The sequence below is a fragment of the Podarcis raffonei genome, chromosome 4 (assembly GCF_027172205.1).
Source record: "Podarcis raffonei isolate rPodRaf1 chromosome 4, rPodRaf1.pri, whole genome shotgun sequence".
NCBI classification, from domain to species: Eukaryota; Metazoa; Chordata; class Lepidosauria; order Squamata; family Lacertidae; genus Podarcis; species Podarcis raffonei.
The window spans coordinates 58,190,861-58,215,301 of NC_070605.1; the positions used below are offsets into that span (position 1 = coordinate 58,190,861).

General features: G+C 40.6%; 1 protein-coding gene across 1 annotated transcript in view; it reads left to right on the top strand.

Moving 5' to 3' along the window:
- TRAPPC10 (trafficking protein particle complex subunit 10) overlaps positions 1-24,441 on the top strand; it is a 45,785-nt gene that overhangs the window by 6,722 nt on the left and 14,622 nt on the right. Inside the window, exons 2-13 of the mRNA XM_053386854.1 lie at positions 9,373-9,454; positions 10,022-10,157; positions 10,513-10,709; positions 13,672-13,867; positions 14,301-14,412; positions 14,658-14,905; positions 16,644-16,790; positions 17,739-17,853; positions 18,687-18,763; positions 19,468-19,559; positions 21,601-21,741; positions 22,687-22,799. Coding sequence (XP_053242829.1) covers positions 9,373-9,454; positions 10,022-10,157; positions 10,513-10,709; positions 13,672-13,867; positions 14,301-14,412; positions 14,658-14,905; positions 16,644-16,790; positions 17,739-17,853; positions 18,687-18,763; positions 19,468-19,559; positions 21,601-21,741; positions 22,687-22,799 — 1,656 coding nt within the window. The remainder of the gene's footprint in view (positions 1-9,372; positions 9,455-10,021; positions 10,158-10,512; positions 10,710-13,671; positions 13,868-14,300; positions 14,413-14,657; positions 14,906-16,643; positions 16,791-17,738; positions 17,854-18,686; positions 18,764-19,467; positions 19,560-21,600; positions 21,742-22,686; positions 22,800-24,441) is intronic.

Below are 24,441 nucleotides of genomic sequence, written 5' to 3' on the forward strand. Positions count from 1 at the left end.
TTTGGCATGGAAAATGTTACCTGAAGCAAAAATGCTTGAAAGCCACTAGAGAGTGACATGTGTGCTGTATTCCAGCTGGTAACTGAAGGAATGTATTTCTGTTATTTAATCTTAAGGTTAAACAACAATACAGTGGTACGTCGGGTTACATACACTTCAGGTTATGTACGCTTCAGGTTACAGACTCCGCTAACCCAGAAATAGAACCTCGGGTTAAGAACTTTGCTTTAGGATGAAAACAGAAATCGTGCTGTGGCGGCAGCGGGAGGCCCCATTAGCTAAAGTGGTGCTTCAGGTTAAGAACAGTTTCAGGTTAAGAACGGACCTCTGGAACGAATTAAGTACTTAACCCGAGGTACCACTGTATAGTCTGTGCTTGAAGATGCGCAACCTTATATATTGTAACATAAAAAGAAAAAAAAATGGGGAGGGAAGACACAAGTAATCAGATTATTGCATCCTCGTTTTCATGGGTGTTGCATTCTGGGTTATAGTGCATGTACGTTCCGCCTCCACCCACTCCCAGGACTGAAAATGGTGTGCACATCAGCAGTTGCATGTGCCTTGAACACACACAAAGTGGGAGTTGCCTGTACTAAGGAGAAGAAACTTTAGCTCTGTTTGGGGTTTTGGGCCATTGGTTCATCTCTTAATTATGTTCAAAGCTATTTGCCATTCACTAAATAGTTGAACCATTGGTGTCCAGAAAGTTAATTTATTGTATGAGCTCAGATTAGCACTGAAGGTAAAGTAGAAATAAATGAAACCCTTTTGAAATTCCACTCAAGGGGTTATACGATAGCAATGGGATCATGAACAGTTCTACCAAACACTGTCCTGTATCTGAATTGGAAGAGCTGCGGCTGAAACTTAAAATGTGGCAGCTTTGAAATGAATGAAAGTTAGGACCAAACAAAGAGGCACAATGCTGGCTTTAAATGTAGGTAGGCTCATTTACCACCCACTATAGCAGTAATTTTTGAGTACACATTCAGAAGAAATATTTCAAATTCCTAGATGCTACTACTAAATTGTACGAGCTCAACATTATTTTTAGCCTATTTGAATTCTTCGGTTTGGTGTGAACCTAGTGTAATGTTTTCTCACTGGGAGTGCTTCTGGAATGCTGTTTCTTGCATGTGAGTCTTTGCTGGAAAAATCTATGTGGTCTTTTACTTCCCTGTGGGTTTGCACATGAGAGTCTTTCCAAAAACACTCCCTTGGAAGAAAATCTTAGAATCTACTCTTAGCGTACTGTTCAAAAGTTTAAAACTCAGATTTTCAGCAAGTTGTGCAAGCTGGCAAAGGCAGAGATTTGTCCTAGTGGGCCTGTTTAGATATTAGATGTTGGAAAATTACAGACACAAAAACATTGATTTCTGATTACATAAACTCATAGAGTGGATTCTTTTTGAGCACCCCAGGATGTTGATTCTGTTACAGCCATGCTGTGTCTGCTGGATTTGTCGTATTAACTTTGTTGTGTCCTATGAGAAAATTTATCTGAGTTATTTTCTGTGTGTCAGTTTATCACCTGCTAGTAAAACAGAATATTTTTTAAAAATGCATCTTTCTTAATTTATAATTTATTATGCTGTTTTTGTATCATGATCCTCCTCCAAACAGGGGGACAGGGTGACTAACGACATAAAGGTATATAGCAATACATTGAATAAAACAATACAGAATTGAAATCACTTACAAAGCTTAGCAGAAATAGTCAACCCCCTCAGCTGCTCCAAGAGATGGGCAGGGCAGGGCAACTCATGGAATCTTCGGCAGACCTGAACAAGAATCCAGTAATTTTGCACATTCCCTCTGGAATGGAATGCTTGGTTAAATGTTAATGGGATGATGATCCATGCTGTTCTGTTGTTCAAATCGTTCCTTTACCTTTGGCATGATTTGACGACTTTCCATGAAAGTTAATTGTCAGCACGTAACATTGGTTTGGTAAGTTCACATGCCCACTTTCACAGTGTAAAGAGACTATGAAACTGACTTGCCAACTGAATGTGAGCTTGTGTGGAGCAGTAAATCTGAAAACTCAGACATTTTGAGTTTTGGATCCAGTTGAAAGGCTGAAAAGAGATCACTGGTTGGCAAAAGCAGTTCGGGGGATTTAGGGTGTGGCAGCTCAGAGGCAAGTATTTCCTGCTGTTTTTCTTGCTTCTCCAGCCTTGTAATACCTGCTCAGTTGTTCCCATGAACATAAATCGAATTGTACAGATGTAAGTTTCCAGTAATCATCCAAAAGGAACAGACTGCTCTTTGGAATTTGCTTTGCTTGGGGACGTGAATAGAACGAAACTGTATGCTTGGTTCATTCATAAAAACCTTTAAACAATGGTTGGCCTCATGCTAGAAACCTCTTGCTATATTGTGAACAAGTTATCCCATAGGCAGTTCCTAGCTTCTCCTAGAGTGCTCTGGATTTTTAAATTGAAAATTTCAATCCTCAGCCTTCACTACACCAGTGGAGTAAAGTTGATACTAAATACTGGAGGAAGAACATCCAGCACTCCTATTATGTAGGGGTGCTGCTTCTTCATCATCACACATCATGCTTATTATAAGATCATTTGTTCTGAAAGGACCAATTACAATAAGCAGGAGGAGGAAGCAGAGTGGCTGCTAGGCACATATCCTGGCTTGCCCCTGCGTAACAGATGACACTACTGGTAGTCTATTTATTTTACAGTGTCAATGCAGTAAGCCTCAACTTACACAGGGGGTATATTCTGGGATTCATGCCTAAAGCCAAAATTGTATATAGTCGAAACACATTGGATGTAGTGGCAGGTATAATTGCCAAAGTCTTTCCCCCCAGATACCCACTCCCAATCCACTTTTAATTCTTTTAATTCTTCCAAGCACATAGAGCTGAATGCACACAAGTTAAATGTGCATAAGTTGCAGGCTTACTTTTCAGGAGCTCTTCTTCTGAGAAATGTATTTGGTGCAAGAATACCCTTGAGTATCCCACGTGTTCGGTGTAAGATTTTTCTCCATTACCTCCAGTTATACATCTTGTCCCTAGAAACTGAGAATATACCGTATTTTTCGCACCATAGGGCGCACCGGACCATAGGGCACACCCAGTTTTTAGGAGGGGGGAAACAAGAAAAAAAACATTCCCCCCCCAGCCCCAAAGAGCAACGTACAGGCTGCACACAACCTCTCCCTGCCAGAGGGGTTGCGCGCAGCTATGGAAGAAGGCAAGGCAGCGAGCGGGATCCATCCCGCTCACTGTTTTGGCTTCCCCTTTAGCCCCATGCAGCCTCTCCCTCCCGGGAGAGGCTGCGTGGGGCTAAAGAATCCATAGCCCTGTGCAGCCTCTCTTTGCCGGAGGGGTTGCGCGCAGCTATGGAAGAAGGCAAGGCAGCGAGCGGGATGGATCCCGCTCGCTGTTTTGGCTTCCCCTTTAGCCTGTGCAGCCTCTCCTTGCCGGGAGACGCTGCGCAGGGCTAAAGAAGCCATAGCCCCGTGCAGCCTCTCCCTGCCGGAGGCACAAGCTTGCATTCGCTCCATAGGATGCACACACATTTCCCCTCAATTTTTGGAGGGGAAAAACTGCATCCAATAGAGCGAAAAATACGGTACATTTCTCTTATTAATCTTATTAATCTGATGTGTGACAATTAGCTGTTAAGCTACTATATGAGAGAAGGTTGGTCCAGGAACCATTGACTTAACATTGAAATTGAAACGGCCTCTATAAACCAAAATTCCCATTTGAGATTTTCACATTGCACATATAAGGTGCCAAATATAGAACACTCAAGTATACAGGGGTGATAAGAAGAGACTGTGGAGGAATGCTTCTCCTCTGCGTGCTGCACTTCTGCAGACTGTTCAGAAAAGGTGAAATACCAAGTTGTTGTAAACTTCTTAGGTTGAGCTGTGAAATTCTTCAGGGGAATGCTAAAAATTCTATTTTTATCTGTCGCTACCAATAATGTCAATAGTTGAAATCAACAGAAAATAGCTATTTCTTGGAATGTAATAAATACTGAGTGCTTTTATTTTTTATTTTTGCATTTGGAGTGCTCCTGTCTGTTCTTCTGTAAACTAGTGTTTGTGCCGTTTTTATTATTCTATGTATGTAAATATTTTGCATGTAGTGTTTCAACATTGCCTTCACAATCACTTGCTCAGTGATCAGTTTTACAAATGTGCAAGAATGAAATTGATGATGTATGTCCTCCTTTAATGCTTTCAGATAAAGAGAAAATACCTAAAAGTAATGTTAAATCTTTTTTAGACTTCTAGCCAGTTCTGTTTCAGGTATTTTGGTCAGACAGTACTGTTTTATGTATCCATTCATGAATCACATCTAAAGCAACTTGCAGCCCTGAAACATAATAGTCACTTTAAGAAAATCTAATCTTATCATTGAAAACGCTAGTAGCACAAACTTACCATAAAACTAGTACAAGAAACCTAAAGCTAGTCTGCAGACTAACATTTTTCTTAGCAGAGCGTTAAGGTGAAACAGCAACACAGTTTTCATAAAAAGCATTGGTAAAATCAGTCATATAACACAAAAAGCAGCAGAATAAAATAAATTCCCATTAGAACCAAATACAAAAATAGTACACATTTAAAATATCAGTATAGAGCTATCAAATACTAATTTAATCTGGTCACTAAAGCCTGGTGTGTTCAGAAGGATTATGATGTTTACGTTTTGGAGAGTTCTGGGGCAGCAAAGCTAATGAATGCCCCAGTGCCATGGTTGTACAGGCTAGGGACTTGATCCTCAAGCCTGATTATGACCAAATTTCAAATAACATATGACCTAGCTATCACTTCACCACAAAACTTCTAATCTACGCACCTGTCTCAAACCTGCTGTGTTGAAGGCCTTGCAAACCCAGGCACACCTGAGTCCTGAGACACAACAAAGAAGTGCATGTGTGGCTTGGTGGTGGCGGCAGCAATTGCAGCGTTCCCTGCTAGGGTGGGAGCTTCCTGGGCTTGCTGGTTGAACTATAACAAGACGGCTAGCACAGTGTGGTGTCCTCCAGATGCTCTTGGACTCCAGCTTCCATTATCGCTGACCATTGGCTGTGCAGCCTGTGGCCGATAGGTGGGAGTTCAGCAACCTTTGGAGTTGTCTACTATGCTATATATTATTACTTGTTTCTGTTCTGTTGCAAATGTAAATATATTTGACTGCTGATTTCTCTTCCCATCCTCCTCCGGTGACTAACACATAGTGGCCCGCATCCAGAGTTCCTGTGAATGTAATTTGCTTACAGGAACCTACTGGAACCTTACAGGAAGCAGGCAGGGAGCTGATTTTTTTGCTGATTCCTCCTTCTCCCTGAAAATCTGCTCTGGAGATTTGGGGATCCCCTGCATGTCAGATAATGTGGGGGTTTGATAGGGGGAATTGGAGAAAATTGCCTCCCTTTCCTCCATGGGGAGCATCCGTTGGATTGCATTCCCTTCTGCAATAAACTTTTCTGTTTGCAGAACGGTAATTTGTGTGTTTCGTTATTGTCTTGTCCTCATATCAAAATGTAGGGCAAATGTCTGTTTTCTTGACATTTATAGCCGATTCCCAGTGTATGCACCGTGAGCAAAGTACACTTGATGTATCATAACAGCTTTAAGAGTCCTGCTGGATCAGACCATCTTGCCAGCATTTTGATTCTCACCAGGGCTTGGCAATATCAGGATTTCAACATCATGATATATCACCAGCTATATAGCAATATAGCTAAAGCAATACAGCAATATATCATGATGTCTGAAAATAAGGAGGGAGAAGGAATTAAGGTGGGGAAGCAGCAGCAGCTGAGTGTTGATTCCTAGATTTGTATTGCTCTCTCCATATCAGCCCTGCAATAGCCAGGCAGCTACACCATAGGGTTCTTTGCTCCTGTTGTGCATACCAGTGTTAGAAACTCGGATATATAAGCTAGGCACCAAAATGGTTAAACAACAGTTACAGTTGCCAAAACGGAATGTCTAGTTGCCATTTCTCGGCAAGATATCTCTATAAAGTTGTATTCTTCAAATGATTTACTGACTGTGATTGATTATCAGTTTAACATCGGGTTAGTTCAAATGGCAACCTTGAGCTAGGTTAAGAATTTTGAGAACTAAAAGGAGAAAAGTCAAATGATCCAGGAACAGTCCACATATATATTGGCCTATTCCTGCCTTTTTTCTTAATGCTGACTACTGCTGCTCAGGCTGCTCAGAAAAAGAGTTTTAGAAATTCATTCTGATTGTGCAGATAAAATATATCTGATAGAATTCTACAGGATGGGTTATTAATGTGTGAAAACAGTCCCCAGGCATGCACCTCCTGATGCCCAGGCATCTTCACTTGGTTTAAAGTGGTTTCGGACTGATTTTGAACACTGCTTTCAATGAGTGTAATTCAGATGGGAATGCTAGTGAATTTATTTATACCACGCACCCCTTCTGGTACCCTCTACTACTGAACTGAGCTATATTGATGGTGGTAGGAATAATGATGGTGGGCCCAGCTAGAGAACTGGCATTTGCCAAAGTTTGCTGTGGGTTTAGGAGGGGCGGGGTTGGTGGAGTGATAGCATCCCAAGCAAGAATAAGAAACTAACCAGGCATCTCACATCCTCTCCTGTCAGTAAGTGGTGATGGCCATAGCAACTGGGTCCAAGGGAAATGTTGAGAGGTAATGTGTTCCAGCAAGGAACCACTCACATACGTGTGTTACGCTGATAGGTTGTATACCAGCACTTTGCTGCTTCACAGCAAAAGGGAACTAGCTTTGATTGCATAAGACCTTAAGTGTCACATGGTGACCTCCAAACCCATATTGGGAACATGCAGCAGTTTATTACTCTGTGGAAAAGTCCCCCATGCACTTGGGGAATATGTCTAATGCTGTTTAGTAATGTTTTTTTAAATGAGATGGTTTTAAAGACTCCCATAGAAATTGTCGGGACATAATTTTAAAACCTTAGTTGACAGTTTCGTCCATTATCTGCAAATAACTTGTGAGATAGTCCAAAATGGAAATTGTGCATTATTTGAAAATTTGAGATGCATTAATTTATTAGAAGATGACTTGGGAATTATTTTAGCTGAAAAAAACGAAAGTCAACAAAAGGTGGTGTCAAAGTGTCAATCTTTGACTTGTGTTTTTGTCATGGGACTTTTAGTAGAAAATGTAGGAGCAGTTCTCAAACATGCAGCACCTGATGTTTAGTCTTCCTTAAGCTTTCCATCTTGGTGTTCTTTGCTACGGCATTTGGATTTAGTGTAAAACTGTTTGTGCAGTTAGTTCTCCAAGTTGTGTAGTTGTAACCTTCCAGCCCATAGCTCCTTCTTGGCCTCTGCCAATAGAATAAATTATGTAGCTTATTCCACATGCATAATTTTGGAGGTTTGTTTCACACAGAGGATGTTTGCAAACCCAGCCTTAGGCGACATTGCTACACTTCTTTTCCGACAAAATGCTAAGTGCCACTGCCTGCTTTTCCAGCTTTGTGGTTGCCTTGTTTAGAACATCCCACTGATCACTCAGATATCTCTTTGTGCACATTCCCACTATTACAGGAAGACCACAACTTTTATGTTAATCCTTACTTAGCATTAATGAACCTCTGTTCCCAAAGCCTAATCTGCCAGCCTTGCAAAATAACTTTGTAATCCTATCTGCCCTTTAACTGATACACAGCCACTCTGTGCTTTCTTCCTTGTTTTCTCATCATAACCCTGTATTTTACTCCTTCCCTCCCCTACCTGTGAAAAGACTACAGTATTGGAGCACTATTGTAATAGCTGACTTCATTATTGTTCGCTATTTATAGGCGTACTTATAACAGAATTCTTGGGGCAGTTTACTTTGGGGAATAAGCCAAATTAAAAATTAATAACAAAAACAATAAAATATGATGTAGCTGAAAACCCAGGTAGCAGAGAGTAAAACAATTAAGAGCTAAAAGAGATTTAAAACACCCTGTGCAGTAGCTGATTTAAAAGGCCTGGTGGCAGGACCGCCCCAGCATTCTCAACTGTTTGCAGAAGGACAGTGACTAGTCTCTTTAAAATCCAAGGGACTGGGCTCTTAAAAATCCAAGGGATTGCCAGATCAGAATATTATTCTGGCATAACGTGAATCTTTTATTGGCAGAGAGTCTGAAGTACACTGATTTGGAGAATTTCTAACATGTTGGCAATGGCTCTTACTTGATAATTGCAAAGATGACAGTAAGCTGAACGTTGCTGCTCCTGACAGAAACTTATTTGAAGAAATAGTGAGATGATTATTGCACATGCATTTTATTTTCATTGGACTCATAGTCTGATGGAAAAGGAGAGCATAAATGATGTGGTATGAGAAACAGTTTTCCTATTCAGCATCCATTTCCTCCAAATCAAAGTTTTAAAAGCTATTACAGTTTTAAGTACTCTGCAAAATGTAGTTGGAAGGACAGTTTCTACTGAAAAATTACAGAGCTGATCATTTTCTACCATTACTTTTCCCAGATTTTTTAAATAATAAAAACATTCAAATTGCGCCATTAGAGCTCAAAGCTGCAGTAATTTTTTCCTGTGCCAAAATCTAGCATGTTCTGAAATGATAGGCATGGTAGGATTTAGAAAACCTTTAGTGCAGCCAATTAAATATCAGTTACCAACTGATTATGATTTTACTTCATATATTAATACTGAATCTTCCTGTGTTCAGGCTTTTGTAGATAAAATCACACCATCTACGTGCAAGAGAGAAGTATAGACTTGGAATAATTCAGAGTTACACACAAGTACAAAAATTATGCAGGGAAAAAGCCCTAAGGGGTAAAAGAGCCCCTGAACATCTCCACAAAAACTCAGTTTTGTGGAGTGCTGAGAGGAGGCAAACCCTGACAACCTGGTGGAAGAGAGAGATAGAATGGAGTGCTTGGAACAGGTGGACAAAGACATTATAGATTGTAGATACAGGTAACTGACTAGTAAGAACCATTCTCTGAGCTAGGAAGTGACCTATCCAATATTGAGATGTTTCTTCTATGTGAACTTAGTTGCGGTGTGGCAGGAATCAGCACTGGCATAGTGGGACTCCCCGTGCCCTCAATGCCATCCCCAAATCTGCTCTGAGGTGTTGGGAGACTGCCAGAACAGATTTAAGGGAGCACAGTGGGAGGAGAAGGGGATAATGTTCTATTATGGAAGGAGAAATCCTTACATTGATGGGACATTCACCTTAGAACTATGTTGAATACAACCCCTAATGTATATATGTTGCCTTTAGATTCTTGTTCCACACCTGCCAATAGCTAAGGCATACTGTAAAAAATGTCTAATAATTGGAACTTAAATGGATAATAGTCACAATAACCAGAATTTTATATTTTTGTTTCTCAGGTGCTGGTGATCAGAATCTCTTCAGTTCTCTGTATCCAACACTTTCTCAGCAACTCCCAAGAGAGCCCATGGAATGGAGAAGGTAGTTCCACTTTTCTTCATTATATGCATTGGGCAAGGAATCAGTGCAGTGATGCACTCTAGCAGTCTCTTGACAAGACTTGAGATGAGTTTAGAAAGAAGGAATAGACATTGCAAGTTTTCAGAGCTGTGAAGTAGCTCGCAATTAATTGTTGCGCCTTTTACTTTGTTCTGTCTCATTGTCTTAAAAGTAGAACTATTCTGGCTAAAAGTTTTGGGTGGATGCTGCAAACATAATTCCTGTTTCAGAATAGAATATGTGTTAAGATAATAGAAGAATGTAAATAGAAATCACTTGAAAATGAGGGGTTCACCTATTGTAACTGTTCATAAGATTCATGGTAAACAAAAAATGGAATGTCTTCCATTAAAAATTTCTGCAAGTTCAGATTTGCTTTTTGTAAGAGAAGATAAGTTTACCCAATTTTTAAATACGTTGTACTACTGCATCTGGATTTCTGAACTGAGTATTGCCATCTTACCATAGCCAATATATTTGCCCTACATGCTTTCTTTTTCTCAGCTTTGCTCTGTGTGTAGTAATATCCGTGTTCTATATACTATTCAGATCTTATGGGCGTGCTCCTAAGATGATTCATCTGGAATCTAATTTTGTACAATTTAAAGAAGAGCTACTACCTAAAGAAGGGAACAAAGCTCTTCTGACATTTCCCTTTCTCCATATATATTGGACAGAATGCTGTGTAAGTATGGGTGTGTGTTTTAAAACATGAACTAACAGCTAGGTAATTTGTAGTTAGCTTTGCATTCTCTTATAGTTTGTGGGTGAACTTATTCAACTAAGGGGCAAGGGGAACTCTGTGCCAACTAAATTTATGCCTCATCTAGTTAGCAAAACTAGTGTTAACAGTGTGTATTTAAAGTAAACTGTTGAAGAATCTTTTACAGAGAGTTCTGTCAAGTGAAAATACTAGAGTCCCCCCCCCCCAATTCAGTTTGATAGTTTTAGAACTCCCCACCCCCTGGCATTCCAGGAAAAAGCATTTCAAGTATGTTTCAGTAAACCTGATGTTGTGTTTTAATCTCTTATATCCTTAGGACACAGAAGTATACAAAGCTACAGTAAAAGATGACATCACCAAGTGGCAGAATGTCCTAAAAGTTCACAGCTCTATGGATTGGTTAATTGTAGTGGTAGAGTGTGATGCCAAGAAAAAAAACAAAACAAACATCCTTCCCCGAACATCTATAGTAGATAAAATAAGAAATGACTTCTGTAACAAGCAGAGTGACAGGTAAGTAATTCTGGAGCTTAAGAATTTTAATTTATTGTATTTGTAGCTGGACAACTTTTGATGGTCTTCCATCTGAGAAAAGGGTGGGGCATCTTGGGCCCTCTTCATGATGCAGGACTGCAGCTCCCATCATTCTGACCATTGGGTGTACTATTTGGGGCTGGTGAGAGTTGGAATCCACAATGTATCTTAGCAATGTAAGGTTAGACCCTTGTTATATCCAAAAGTAGTGGGAAAGAGAAGCTTCAGAGCTCGATCTGTTCCTGCCATTAGAGATGCTGGGGGACTGCTTCAGATATTATGTTTGCATGTTGTCAACATCATAGAAGTCTAGTGCTTGTCAGCATGCTTACAAAAACAATTTAGATCCTAGATAACTAAGATTGTTATACTGTCAAACACGGCTTAAATTTTGTATCTTTGTGGCAGCTCTTAGAAAGAATATTTGTTATTATTCTTGAGTCTCTTCTAAATGATATCATCTAGTATTTATCAACAAACCAATTTTTCCTAGTAAGTTATGAGAGGGTAAAAGATAACCTTGTTCTACAAGCGATCTGATACTTCTTCAGGTATTCATGGGCTCCAACTCCTGTCAGCCTCAGTCAGTAGCTGGGGATGATTGAAGTTGTAATCAAGCAACGTTTGGCTCTCCACAGGTTCCACACCTCTGATTTAAAATTTGCTTGCTTATTTTAAGAATAATTCTAATACATGTGAAGTAGTCCTTTAGTTTGTACTTATTTTGTAACTTTTGGAACATGCTGTAGAACTATATAGTGTGAGAATATGTATACAAGGGCTTATTAGAAACCTGGACATACCACATTAGTTGAGAGGATTCCATACTAGGCATTATTCAGTGCTGCAGTTGCACAAGAACACTCAAAACAGTTCCCTGCACTGTTATACGTTTGTTTGTTTGTTTGTTTGTTTGTTTGTTTGTTCATTCATCCATTCATTCCTATGTTGCTTATATGCCAAAATGGCTTCTACTATTCTACTGCAGCCTCAGTGCTCCCTGAGGGGGCACTCAGGAAAGGCCTGACATGTAGGACAAGAGGAAGTGGGGAATTGGTGGAAATAAGGCAGAGGCAGCTCACTTTTATATTTATATATGTACATTTGTACTCTAGCCTGTCTTTAAAACTCAGACCAATTAGCACTTGGATAAAACATACAGTCATGCTGGCCACATGACCCAGAAGCTGTCTGCGGACAAACGTCGGCTCCCTTGGCCTATAGAGCGAGATGAGCGCTGCAACCCCAGAGTCAGCCACGACTGGACCTAATGGTCAGGGGTCCCTTTACCTTACCTTTAAAACATACACTTAACTTGCAGTGGAAATAGCTCTTGTTGTTACTCTCTGACAAATCACATAGTTTCTTAGGGTGTAAGTCATTGGTCACAAAGTTGAAGTTCCATGGAGTCCATGCTTAGAAATCATTTGATAGAAAGAAACCACAGGGTTTTGTAACCGGTGAGTGTTGCAAAATAGGCTGGTGAAAGAAAATATTTCAGAATATTTTGAAACAAAAAATAGTCTGTTGACTTTCTTCCAGTTTGACCACTTTCACAAAACTTTCCAAATGAAAATACGCATTCTTGTTCAGCCAGGAACAGAGCAAAGTGGCAAAGATTTAAGTCTAGCTCAGCTGGCAGAGCATGAGACTCTTAAAGAATATCAGGGCCATGGGTTTGAGCCCCACATGGGGCAAAAGATTCCTGCATTGCAGGGGGTTGGACTTGAATTCTGTGATTCCTCCTCTGGAAGAAAGCAGGGCCAGCAAGAAATGTCCACTCAAGAGGCTTCTGCCTTTTGGTGGGAAGCAGGGGGTGGAATCCAATATAGTGCTAAGGAGAACATTCGGCCAGTGCAGTGATTCCTGTTCTGGCGCTCTCCCAACCCTCCAGAGCAGATTTAGGGATGGTGCATGGGAAGGTGGGAGGGTAAGTGAACATTCTTGCACCATGGGGCATGTCAATACAGCACTGTTCAAATTTATTTCTGTCCTAATGCTACTATGCAGGTCAGGGTGGGATTGCTAATATTAACAGGGCCCCTTTTGAGCTGCCAATAGAGGCCAGGTTAGCTTGGGTGTCGCCATTTTCTCAGCCTTGTCTTTCTCCTCACGCTTTTGCAGTTAGATAGGAAATAATGATGCACCAAAGCAGCTCGTATTTCCACTCTCCATTGCTAAAGTTGTGTCCTTAGGCGGCACTGCTCCTTTGCTGCCTGCTCTCTTATTGGCTTAATCAGAATGGAAAGTTGGATACCCTGGATAACAGGCTGGCCTATTTTACTAATATTGGGATATTTTTGGAAGGAGGACAGAGGTTGTGTGTACACACACACACACATATCATGCCACATGCAGATATTATTTAGGTACCTCTGAGGAGTTCCTTTTGACCAAACCTCTTCTAAGCACTCTGTGTCCTTTTTCTTTACTTCCTTACTTTATAATACCTCAGTGCAAGTGATCTGTCTTGGGTTTTTGCTTGTGAAAACCTTCAGCACTGAAACCTTGAAACTGGGTGGTTCTCCTCCAAAGATGGGGTGTTGCTTGTTGGCCCCTCCACTTTGTCTTAGGAGGAGCACTTTTTAATCTTTTACATTTGTTTTATAGATTTTTTTTGGTATTATTTTAAAACACCTTGAGACTCTGGTGGTTTGAAGGGATATATAACTAAACCCTTTTCCTGTTATTCTTGCTAAAAAGAAAGTAACCTCCTAGCAAGTCTAGTATCCCATTTGATTGGTCCACTCTTGACCAAAATATTAATTAATCTAGCTCAGTTGGTTAGAGCATGGTGCTGATAACACCAAGGTTACCGGTTCGATCCCCCATAAGGGACAGCCGCATATTCCTGTATTGCAGGGGATTGGACTAGATGATCCTCGGGGTCCCTTCCAAACTCGTATGATTATACAGTTTTATGACTCTTTCCTCCTTACAGGTGTGTAGTGCTATCTGACCCCTTGAAAGACTCTTCCCGCTCTCAGGAGTCCTGGAATGCCTTCTTGACAAAACTCAGGACCCTGCTTCTCATGTCTTTTACCAAAAACCTTGGCAAATTTGAGGATGACATGAGAACTTTGAGGGAGAAGAGGACGGAGCCAGGATGGAGTTTTTGTGAATATTTTATGGTCCAGGTATAGTAAAGCAGTCTATGGAAAAATAAACCTTTTTAAAACTAGTCTTGTACTGCTTGCATCAAACAATATGTTTGCATTAAACTGTTTCCTTTAAACTGCATAGAGCTAAAATCATGAGAAAAAGTTTTTGTTTCAGTGCTTCATTTTTAATTGCATGAGTCAATTTAGTTACCTTGCACAGAGCTTATAGAAAAGGGATCTAAAGATGCAAACCAGTACCCACTTTGTACCACCAAGATTAACACATTTTCAAGAGTGAAGACTTTTCTTAAAAATTGGCCCTTGATTTCCTAAGAGTAGTCTTCAGTTATTTTTGCCGGGGTGAGGGTGGGGATACCAAGTACTGTACATTTTTTGTTGCTACAGTTTTGTTGCTTCCATTTTGTTGCACCCAAACTATTAACATATATTTTTCTTTATATATTAAAAGGAAGAATTGGCCTTTGTCTTTGAAATGCTGCAGCAATTTGAGGATGCCCTTGTGCAATATGATGAGCTGGATGCCCTGTTCTCCCAGTATGTTGTCAACTTTGGAGCTGGTGGTAAGTAGTTAAATCAGAAGTGTAATTGAGCATTTCCTTGAAGAGATCTGATGACTTTTGCTTTGCAAAATTAAATTCGAGCAATCCAAGGGTGACAAATAATCCACTTGATTGTGTAAACTTTTTATTTCCCCGTAATAAAAAGTGTATTCAACAGAAAACTTTAATACGGATGTGTGTAGCTTAATTCACATTACTTCAATGTGCCAGGTGTCCTTGCCTCTCACTGTGTGTGTTTTGCATAGATGGCGCAAACTGGCTGACTTTTTTCTGCCAACCGGTGCGAAGCTGGAACGGGCTGGTTCTTCGTAAGCCAATAGACATGGAGAAAAGAGAACTGATTCAGAACCAGGAAGCCACCCTGTTAGACCTGCGCAGTTACCTCTTTTCTCGCCAGTGCACATTGCTGATCTTTCTCCAGAGACCGTGGGAGGTATCTCAGCGAGCGCTAGAACTTCTCCACAACTGTGTGCAAGAGCTAAAGCTCCTTGAAGTAAGTTTATGTACCGTATTTTTCGCTCTATAACACGCACCTGACCATAACAAGCACATCGTTTTTAGAGGAGTAAAACAAGGGGGAAAAATTCTGAATGAAACAGTGGATGTATCATTTTTGTGCCTCATGCTGTGGCCACAGACATGTGATCTGATGGTGAGCTTGGGGTAGCCCAATGCAAAAATCCTGAGGATCCATGTGGATCCATGCTTTGTAACCACGTTTTTGCACCACTGCAGCCCCAGGCAACAGTGGGTGTGTGATTTGTTTGGTGCAGGCTGCAGCCATGGACATGTAATGTGATCTGATGGTGAATTTGGGGTGACCCAATGCAAAGATCCTGAGGATCCATGTGGATCCATGCTTTGTAACCACGTTTTTGCACCACTGCAGCCCCAGGCAACAGTGGGTGTGTGATTTGTTTGGTGCAGGCTGCAGACATGGACATGCTATGTGATCTGATGGTGAATTTGGGGTGACCCAATGCAAAGATCCTGAGGATCCATGTGGATCCATGCTTTGTAACCACGTTTTTGCACCAGTGTGCAGAGAAGCAGCTGGCTAAGAATGCAGGAGAGGGGTATAACAGGAGGGAGGAAAGGAAGGCAAAAGTCCCCCCCACACACCCAAGCCAGCCCCCCCTCTCTCCCACCTCCATGTTTTCCCTAAAATGCTTCCCTGGACGCAGCACCACCGGAGGACGGAGATCCTTTCCTTTCCCCTCTGCTTGCCTGGAGGGAAGGGGTTGCCTGGAGGGGAGGGGATTTGCCTGCTCTTTGTTCCGTTTGAGCAAACAGCAACCGAAACAGAAGAGAGTGGGCAGTAAGACCCTGAGGCAGAATGCAGGAAAGCAACAGCTTCCTCTCTCACGGAGCTCCCTCCTCCCTTCTCCCTGACGCGTGCGATTGGATTTTTGTCTGATTTTTCCTCTGCGCTTGGGAGGGTTGGCTCCAGGGACCCCCCACATTCGCTCAATAACACGCACAGACATTTCCCCTTACTTTTTAGGAGAAAAAATCTGCGTGTTATAGAGAGAAAAGTACGGTAAATTAATCCGTCAAGTGATTTAATGCTTAAATTCCCCCCCTAGCTCCTTGTTTTGCTCTGGATTATAGAGTGACCAAAAACAGGGGTGGGCAAAAGAGAGATTGGGGTCTGCGGGTAGATTTCTGGGTGATTTGAAGTATGTCAGCAAGGATTCACACTCCTGGTCATTTAAGAATAGTTACAACCAAAATATATTTATTATTATTAGTATTTAAATTTAAAGTCTATTATGTTGAGAAATGCTGGTGGAGGTGGGAACCAGGAGTAGTTTTTGTGTGTGAAAGGACTGTGAGCTCAATTCTGTTACTAAAAACAAATTCCTGATTCCAGCCGAGTGTCTGCTCATAGTTTTACATTGCCTCCTGACACTATATGCACTTGACTTCTTTTTGTTGGGTTTTGGGGTTCTAATAAAAAGTCAAACCCAAAGTAAATCCCGCAAACCTGAAGTCTTCCCAACCCTGAGCTTAAGGGTCGTTTAGGGTGGCAAGAACTTGAGCCTCTTTTGGAAAGCGATTAGCTAGTTTGTGTGGAAGTTTGTGGTGTTTGGCAGGAGATGATAGATTGCCCTCAAGACCTGGCTTTGTGTTGCACGCAACCCCCCGTTAAAAGCCGTTAGTACTAATCTATACATTTTTTGCCTTATAAGAATATACGTTGGGTCTGAACGGTGTCTGTTGTTCTTTAGGTCTCTGTTCCTCCTGGCGCTTTGGACTGTTGGGTCTTCTTGAGCTGCTTGGAGGTTTTGCAGAGAATAGAAGGTTGCTGTGATCGGTCTCAGATTGATGCCAATGTCTCCCACACAGTCGGCTTATGGAGTTACGCCACTGAAAAGGTAAACAAAGGGAGTGATGCATGTTGCCAAACTGTCAGTGGAAAAGTTTCATAGTCACAATCAGTACAACTTTTGTTTAATGAGAGATAGGCCAATATGATACTGAAGTTCTGCTTCTAACGGATCAGACAAATGTTTGTAAGGGCAGTGCACTCATTTTTCTTCTTAACCAAACACTGTACCAGGATACATTTGGCTAGCTACATTCCCAGATAATGAACTTTTGTACTTCTTGCATCAGTCTAGCTGACAATCTCTCCCCCCCCCCGCCCAAGACCCTGGCATGTGCATACAAATGTAGTTTTTCATGGGTACATTGGGTGAGGGGATTAGCCCACCTGCTCAGCATGGCAGTCTATTCTCCACATTGTACACTGGACAATTGTATTTGCATAGGGGTGTACATGTCTGCAGTCCAATGTGTGTAGGACCTATATGTACACGATGCAGTTGGATCCTTCATGTGATAAACTTCATGTTGGGATATGACCAGTTGCAAACAGGGGAATGGGATTTTACATGATTATGCAGTTTATACAAATACTGTGAAGCATTTGGTTGGTTACTGTTTCGGAAAGAATTCAGAGCTAACAGACTAACTCAGTATGGTAGTTCTGTTGCAGGTGCCCTGTAAGATTTTGGATGTGTTGGGGAGGCGATGCATACGTGTGACTTATAACACTGTTTGAAATGAATCTGTCAGGTTTAAGATGGTTTCTTTCATCTGTTATCCCACTCTTATCAGTTGCTCACATTTATTTTCTGGAAATATAGATGTTATTTGCTGGAAAGACAGAAACTTAGCAGTTATTGAGGCATTATGATTGTCAAAATAAATTTGTGAGGTGTTGCAAGATTCTTTGTGTGACTTGGGAGTTAAAAATGTAGCCAGTGTTTTCATATTTCTCTTGTCATGGAGTACAATGACAGAACTTTATATTTCTGCAGTTGAAGTCCCTGGGTTACCTATGTGGACTTGTGTCAGAAAATGGGCCCAACTCAGAAGATCTTAATCGAACAGTTGATCTTCTAGCAGGACTTGGAGCTGAGCGCCCTGAAACAGGTATTTACAGAAAATGTTTTATGAAACTATGTGAAGGCCCAGTAAGTTCTCTTGATGTCAGTCATGCTTTTGATGGACAACTATTGTTTGCGTCAGTATTTGCCAAAGTTATCCATGTTCAGAGACAGTTTGTTACTGAAATGTTCATACTGAAAAGGGATTAATCTTCTCCACAATGCATGTAGCTGGACCATTTTTGAATACCACAGAAATTCTTTTATGCTATACTTCCTGGTGGACAGGAAGTTTGTAACTCTGTAGTCAAATAACATAATGCTGGTAATTTGAGTTTCTTGTTATGTGTTTGATGTACTAATATATTCCTTTGGATAACTGTGTGGCCGCTGCTTGCTTTTTAAATGACACTTTTAGTCTTGCTATACAGTGAAAATTTAAAAGATCACCATTTCCTTTGAAAATAAAGAGTAGAACTGTGTTCCTGTTAACATAAATAATAATACAATTGTAGAGTTGGAAGGGACCCTGAGGATCATCTAGTCCAGTCCCCTGCAATGCAGAAATAGACAGCTATCCCATATAGGGATCGAACCTGCAATCTTGGTGTTATCAGCACCATGATCTAACCAACAGAACTAATTTTTTTGCACTGACAGAATATTTGATATATCAGCTAGATGTGCTGAAATAAGAGCAAATCAAAGCCCACATTTGAGTTTGAATCATAGATAGAAAACCCCAGACTCGCCTAATGTTAATATCTTGGTTCTTTTAAATATAGCACAGGATAAAGTGCAGTGTGGTGTCTTCCTGCATTAATTTTAGTTGCCTTTTGAAAACGGAAGTCTTACATCTGTCCTATTTTATTTTTGAAGCCAATACAGCACAATCTCCTTATAAGAAACTGAAAGAGGCCTTATCATCTGTAGAAGCTTTTGAAAATCACTACTTAGTAAGTATGCTATATATATTCTGCATGTAGACTCTAAATAAGAGAACAAAATATTATAGAGTGTATAATATATTGCGTGTAGTCTTCAGTCAATATTTGCAGCAGAATACTATACTAGTTTAAGAAAAAGTGTAGACTCACCATCAGTGTTGGGAGGGATCTTCAAAGTCTTGATTCAAAATGGCAGCCAGCACCCAAAAGTTGGCAAAAACTACTATCCCACCTTGGGAACCCTTGTGGCGAGTTTAATAGTGATATCTCAATAGGTGTCCAAACCTATAGAGAACAAACGGATAGACTTTCAAAAATACATAGCTGATGAAGATAACGAGCATAACATATTTGAATATATGGAGGCTGGTTAAATGTTTGTTTATATAGCTTTTTACATAGTCTTTTGCCCTGCATATTTTGATGCTGAGTGATTATAAAGTCAGTATCTAAATACAATGGTGGAATTCTTGTATGTGTAATTAGCTTTTTAAAATATTTGCCAGATTTCCTCTAAACTTTCAGTAAGTAATCAACAACTTACAACAGTGCAAAAACAAAAACAAAAACCCAAAGGAACTTTGGGAAAGATCTTTGTGCTCAATCCATAGGATGTATGCTTCTGAATATATTAAACATAAAGTTTTGGAAGAAAGAACTGTTGTAAGATAGCTTGTCCTAAAGTCCCTTCTCTTTTCTTTTATCTTATGTAGGATCTTTCCCATGCCACCATTGAAATGTACAAAAACATTGGAAGATCTCGCTCAGCAAAGCTTGTTGGAAAGGATCTGGCAGAATTTTATATGTAAGGAAAACTTTAAATGGTTTCCTTTTAAGGAACAAAACTTTTAATCTTGAAGGGAGAGGGACTGTGGCAGTGCATCCTTGTTGATTCTCCTTGATATCTCAGCTTTTCATACCGTGAACTATGATGTCCTCCTGGATTGTCTCTGATACGTTGTTACAGTTATTCCACTCCTATGTACAGGTCCCACTTGGGATGCCTGCTGTGGGGTCCTGTAGGGTTCCATTTTGCCCTCATGCTCTTCAGTATCTATATGAAGCTACTGGGTGAGGACATCAGGGAAGCAAGGTGTCAGCAGTGTAGGCTGTTGACAAATCCAGCAGTACTTCTTGCTGGAATAAGGTGAGACTGGAAGGTATTGGGCTGGTGTCTGGAGACTGTAGGGGGAAGGGTGGGCAATAAACAACAACAACAGCAGCAGCAGCAGCAGCAAGCTGGATGAGGGCCACTATAGTAAGACTGCATCTTGAAGACAGAAGCTGTGTGGGTAGGCAGATCTTTGGCCTGGGAACTAGATAGGTTCCCTGATTTGGATAGGGTTGCATTCCCTTTGAAGGAGCAGGTATATAGTTGGAAGTATTCAACACTGTCACAGGAAACAGAGATGGATTCTGCGTTTTGAACTACCCTTTCCCACTCCATCTATCTTGCCAGCTACATCTGTTTCCACATAGAGGTAACTCAACTGCAGTGATTCCTGCTCAGCTAACCTACTATCTGAACTACTGTAACACAGTTTACATGGGGCTGCCTATGCAGATGATCCAGAAACTCCAATTAGTGCCAGAATGCAGCTGCCAGAGTATTGTCTGGGATAGCCATGGGGAATTGCATTAAAACCAACCCAAAAAGATCTTCAGTGGCTGGCTGAATTTTTCCATGCTGAATTTAAAGTCATAAATGACTTGGAATCCAAGTATGTGAAGGATTGCTTCTGCTGTTACCAGCTTGCCCAGGCTCTTTGATCTGGAGGGGAGGCTCATCTCAGAGTCTCACTATTAGGAGAGATGCATTATGTGGTGATAGATGATTCGGCCTCATCATTGGTGGTTCCCGGATGGTGGAATGTCTTCTCCCAGTGTGATTGGCACTGACCTTGTTAACATTTTTGTGCCAAGTGAAAACATTTCCTGTTTGCCTGAGCCTTTCAGTGATTTTAGTCATTCTCTACAATGAGAACCATCTCTGGGGTTTGATGTTGATTTTATGGACTTTTATCTGCTTGCTTTATTGACTGTGGTTTTAATGGAGATATAAATCACTCTGAGATCTTCGGATAAAGAGCAGGCTGAAAATATATTTAATAAAATAAATAATAAATAATGCACTTAGAAATTAAGAGACGTTTTAGGCACATGTTCTGAAAAATAATCGGAAACAAACAAACAAAAAAAGGCTAGGTTAACCAGTTAGCTTCTCTATGCTGCAACAGCAAAAATATGTGCTCAAAATTGTATTAGCTATCCTAATGATTAGATCCCTAACCACCATTCCTTTATGTGTGTGTACAGTGATATGGAATCTAAGACAAGGAAGGGGTAAATGCTCTGTAGTTCTATCAAGTTATGCACACAGCTTAATATTATCAAGGACTCTATGAGCTGAAAAGCTTTCAAGGTATTCTAGCAATCCATTCCATGTACAATGAATGTTAAGCATATTGAATAGGGTATTAGTTATTTTATTACTATATATTTATCATTATTACAGCATAAAATTTACTTGCCGCTTGATTGTAAAAAAAAATCAATGCTGTTTGCAAAAAGATAGAACAATAAAATTGAGAAAAATTCACAGCCATACTTTAAAACATATAAAAGTTTAAATACTAAAATTGATTAAAATCACCTTGGCTTTCTAAGCATCTGGGTAGGCTTGTCTAAGCAAGAATGTTTTCAGCAGGTGCTGAAAAGAGTACAGTGAAGGCACCTGCTCTATAGTTACCTAATCTATAGTTCATGTTTGTAGCAGAGGAAAGGTTTCCATTTTAAAAAAATTGTAAACTGCTTTCCCACTCCCTGTCTGTGACTCTTTTCCCAAGGAAAAAGAAGAGTCCTCAAAAGGCTGAAGTCTACCTTCAAGGAGCATTGAAAACCTATCTTGCGGAGGGATGGGCATTGCTTATTACGCATACACGGAAGCAGCTAGCAGAATGCCAGAAACACCTGGGACAAGTGGAAAAGTATCCTTCAAAACAAAGGGTATGTCTTAGGTACATGTGTGCTTCATTGGGGAGGGTGGGTAGTATAGCAGAGGGTGCACAGTATTGTCACCCAAGGATTGCACCAATAACCCTGGAAACTCTTCAAAATCGATCTTGCAATTTTTTGTCAGAGGTTAGCTGTTGGAGCTGCCGGGCTTTGCACATAACCACCATAAAGGCCCTGGCATCGCTTTTATTTAATATTTATTTCTTAATACTTATATACTACTTGATAGTAGACTACCTTGGAAGTGGTCCACTGACTCAGCCGGTCTTCATTCCCTCCTCTCCCTAAATCTGCTCTGGAGAGTTAGGTGAGCTTCCATAAGGTTTAGAGGGGAGGAAATCCTATTGTGTGAGCAGACTTTGTTCTGCTTGCACACAACCCACTTAGCGCTATGTCGAATTACACCGCTAATGTCACGTATATGCTAATAGGATCTGAACTGGCAATGACTCTCCAGGGAAGAGAACTTGGGATCGTGGTTGGTAGCTTGGTGAAAGTGTTGACCCAGTGTGTACCAGCGGCTACTTCTGGTTGCTTCACCTCAAGTCAAGAAGGATATTGTAGAGTTCAGGAAAGGGCAGCCAAACTGGTCAGGGCTGGAGCAATTCCCCTATGAAATGTCTGGCTCTTCAGTTCCCTCACAGTTTGAGGAATCCTTATGAGCATCCCGGTTTTAAGTAAACACTCCTGAGTTCCAGTTGGCAGAGGGGATGTGATGTCATCGTTGATATAATTACTACTATTAAATAATTACTAAGCAGGTTTGTTTTTAAATGTAGAATTAGATGCGGAGATTATGTGTTTTTTTTTAAAAAAAACTTTAATGTGAATGAAGTATTTGTCGTTGCATCAAGGTGGCATATTATTTGTGTGTGTGTGTATACTCCTTTCTCCACACTTCCTTAACTTCGTGCCAGCTATCTTCAAACAAGCAGTCTTTTAGCTGCTGATGATCACTTAACGGAAGAAGAGCGCAAACACTATTGCCAAGAAATACTAAATTTTGCCAAACAGCCCTCAGAAGGTGAAGGTAAGACTTTCAAGAGAGACTTATTGTGAAACTTCAACTAGGCTATCTTTCTTAAGAAGTTAGGGCAGAGTGGGGAACGTTAGGCCTCTCTGTCTGGCTGTCAGGACTCTGCCCAGATCACCAGACCTAACTTGGATCCTCCTTGAGGTTTTGTTTTTCCCTGGCTGGAATATGTATTCAAACTCTGATAGTGCCCCTTGCCTTGCCTTGCCGGAGGCTAGCATGGTGTGTGAAAGTATAAAACTAGCCTATTGTACAAATTATATTCGTTGCTCTGTGCTCTTTTGCCTCTGTCTTTACCCACCAGGGGCATTACCCAGAGTATTGCCCTGAAGGGAATGTCTGAGAAAGATTCACCACTCCTGTGCCAGTGGCTTTTGGTTTTGAATGGCTTTTAAAGCAAAATTAGTTTCATCTTGCTCCTTTTTGAAGGAATAACTTTCTATAGGTGATTCCATTTCTTTTTTTAGCTCCTTCATTTTATTACATGCTGCCCTCTTTTGTCTACTATTTTGTTCAACTAACAGCTTCAGAAATTTACTAAAAATGCTGTGGCTTTAGGTATTGTGAGATTATACAGAGCTCATAATATTTGCAGAATTAGGTTGCAGAGTTTAGTTTCCTGAAAATCTCAGCTTTCATTTTTATTGCACAAGTTTCTAGCCCATATGTACTTGAAAGTGTGTTAAAAATGAAGCTGAGAGAGTGGCTGAATTAGATTTCTAGTAGTTCGGAGATGGGGTTTACATAGTACTCTATATACTTATTTGTCTCTCCCCAGGATTAGGCCAATTAGAATAAATTATGCAAAGCATATAGATAGCATATTATGCAGAATATATTGTCTAAATGGGTTTAGGTTGCAGAATTTGGTCTTTTTGACACAATTAAGCAAGAGTGATTGGCTGTATCCAGCATTAGTGATAGTCAGAGTAGACCCATTGAAGTTCATGGACACGGCCAACTTAAGTCTATTAATTTCAGTGTATTTATTCCGAGTATAACTTACTGTGTTACAACACAATACAGTGGTACCTCGCAAGACGAATGCCTCGCAAGACAAAAAACTCGCTAGACGAAAGGTTTTTTGTTTTTTGAGCTGCTTCGCAAGACGATTTTCCCTATGGGCTTGCTTCGCAAGACGGAAACGTCTTGCAAGTTTGTTTCCTTTTTCTTAACACCGTTAATACAGTTGCGACTTGACTTCGAGGAGCAACTCATAGAACGCGGTGTGGTAGCCTTTTTTGAGGTTTTTAAAGGCTTTGGTGATTTTTGAAGCTTTTCCAAAACTTTCCCGACACTGTGCTTCGCAAGACGAAAAAAAATCGCAAGACGACAAAACTCGCGGAACGAATTAATTTCGCCTTGTGAGGCACCACTGTATATATAGTACAGCTGGAATTCAAAGAGTACTTTTGATGAGCCCAAAGACCTGTATTATCCCTGCATTGCAGGGGGTTGGACTAGGTGACTCTTGGGGTTCCCTTCCAAGTCTGCAATGCTATTATTCCATGATTGCAGAACCTTCCACTCTGAGTCTGGAGATACATTGAGGCTTATGAATCTGTGCCCCTAAGGTTGTGCTGAGATTCACAAACCAAGAGTTTATGCTCTTCCTTAGAGTTGCTAGGTATTAGCTGAA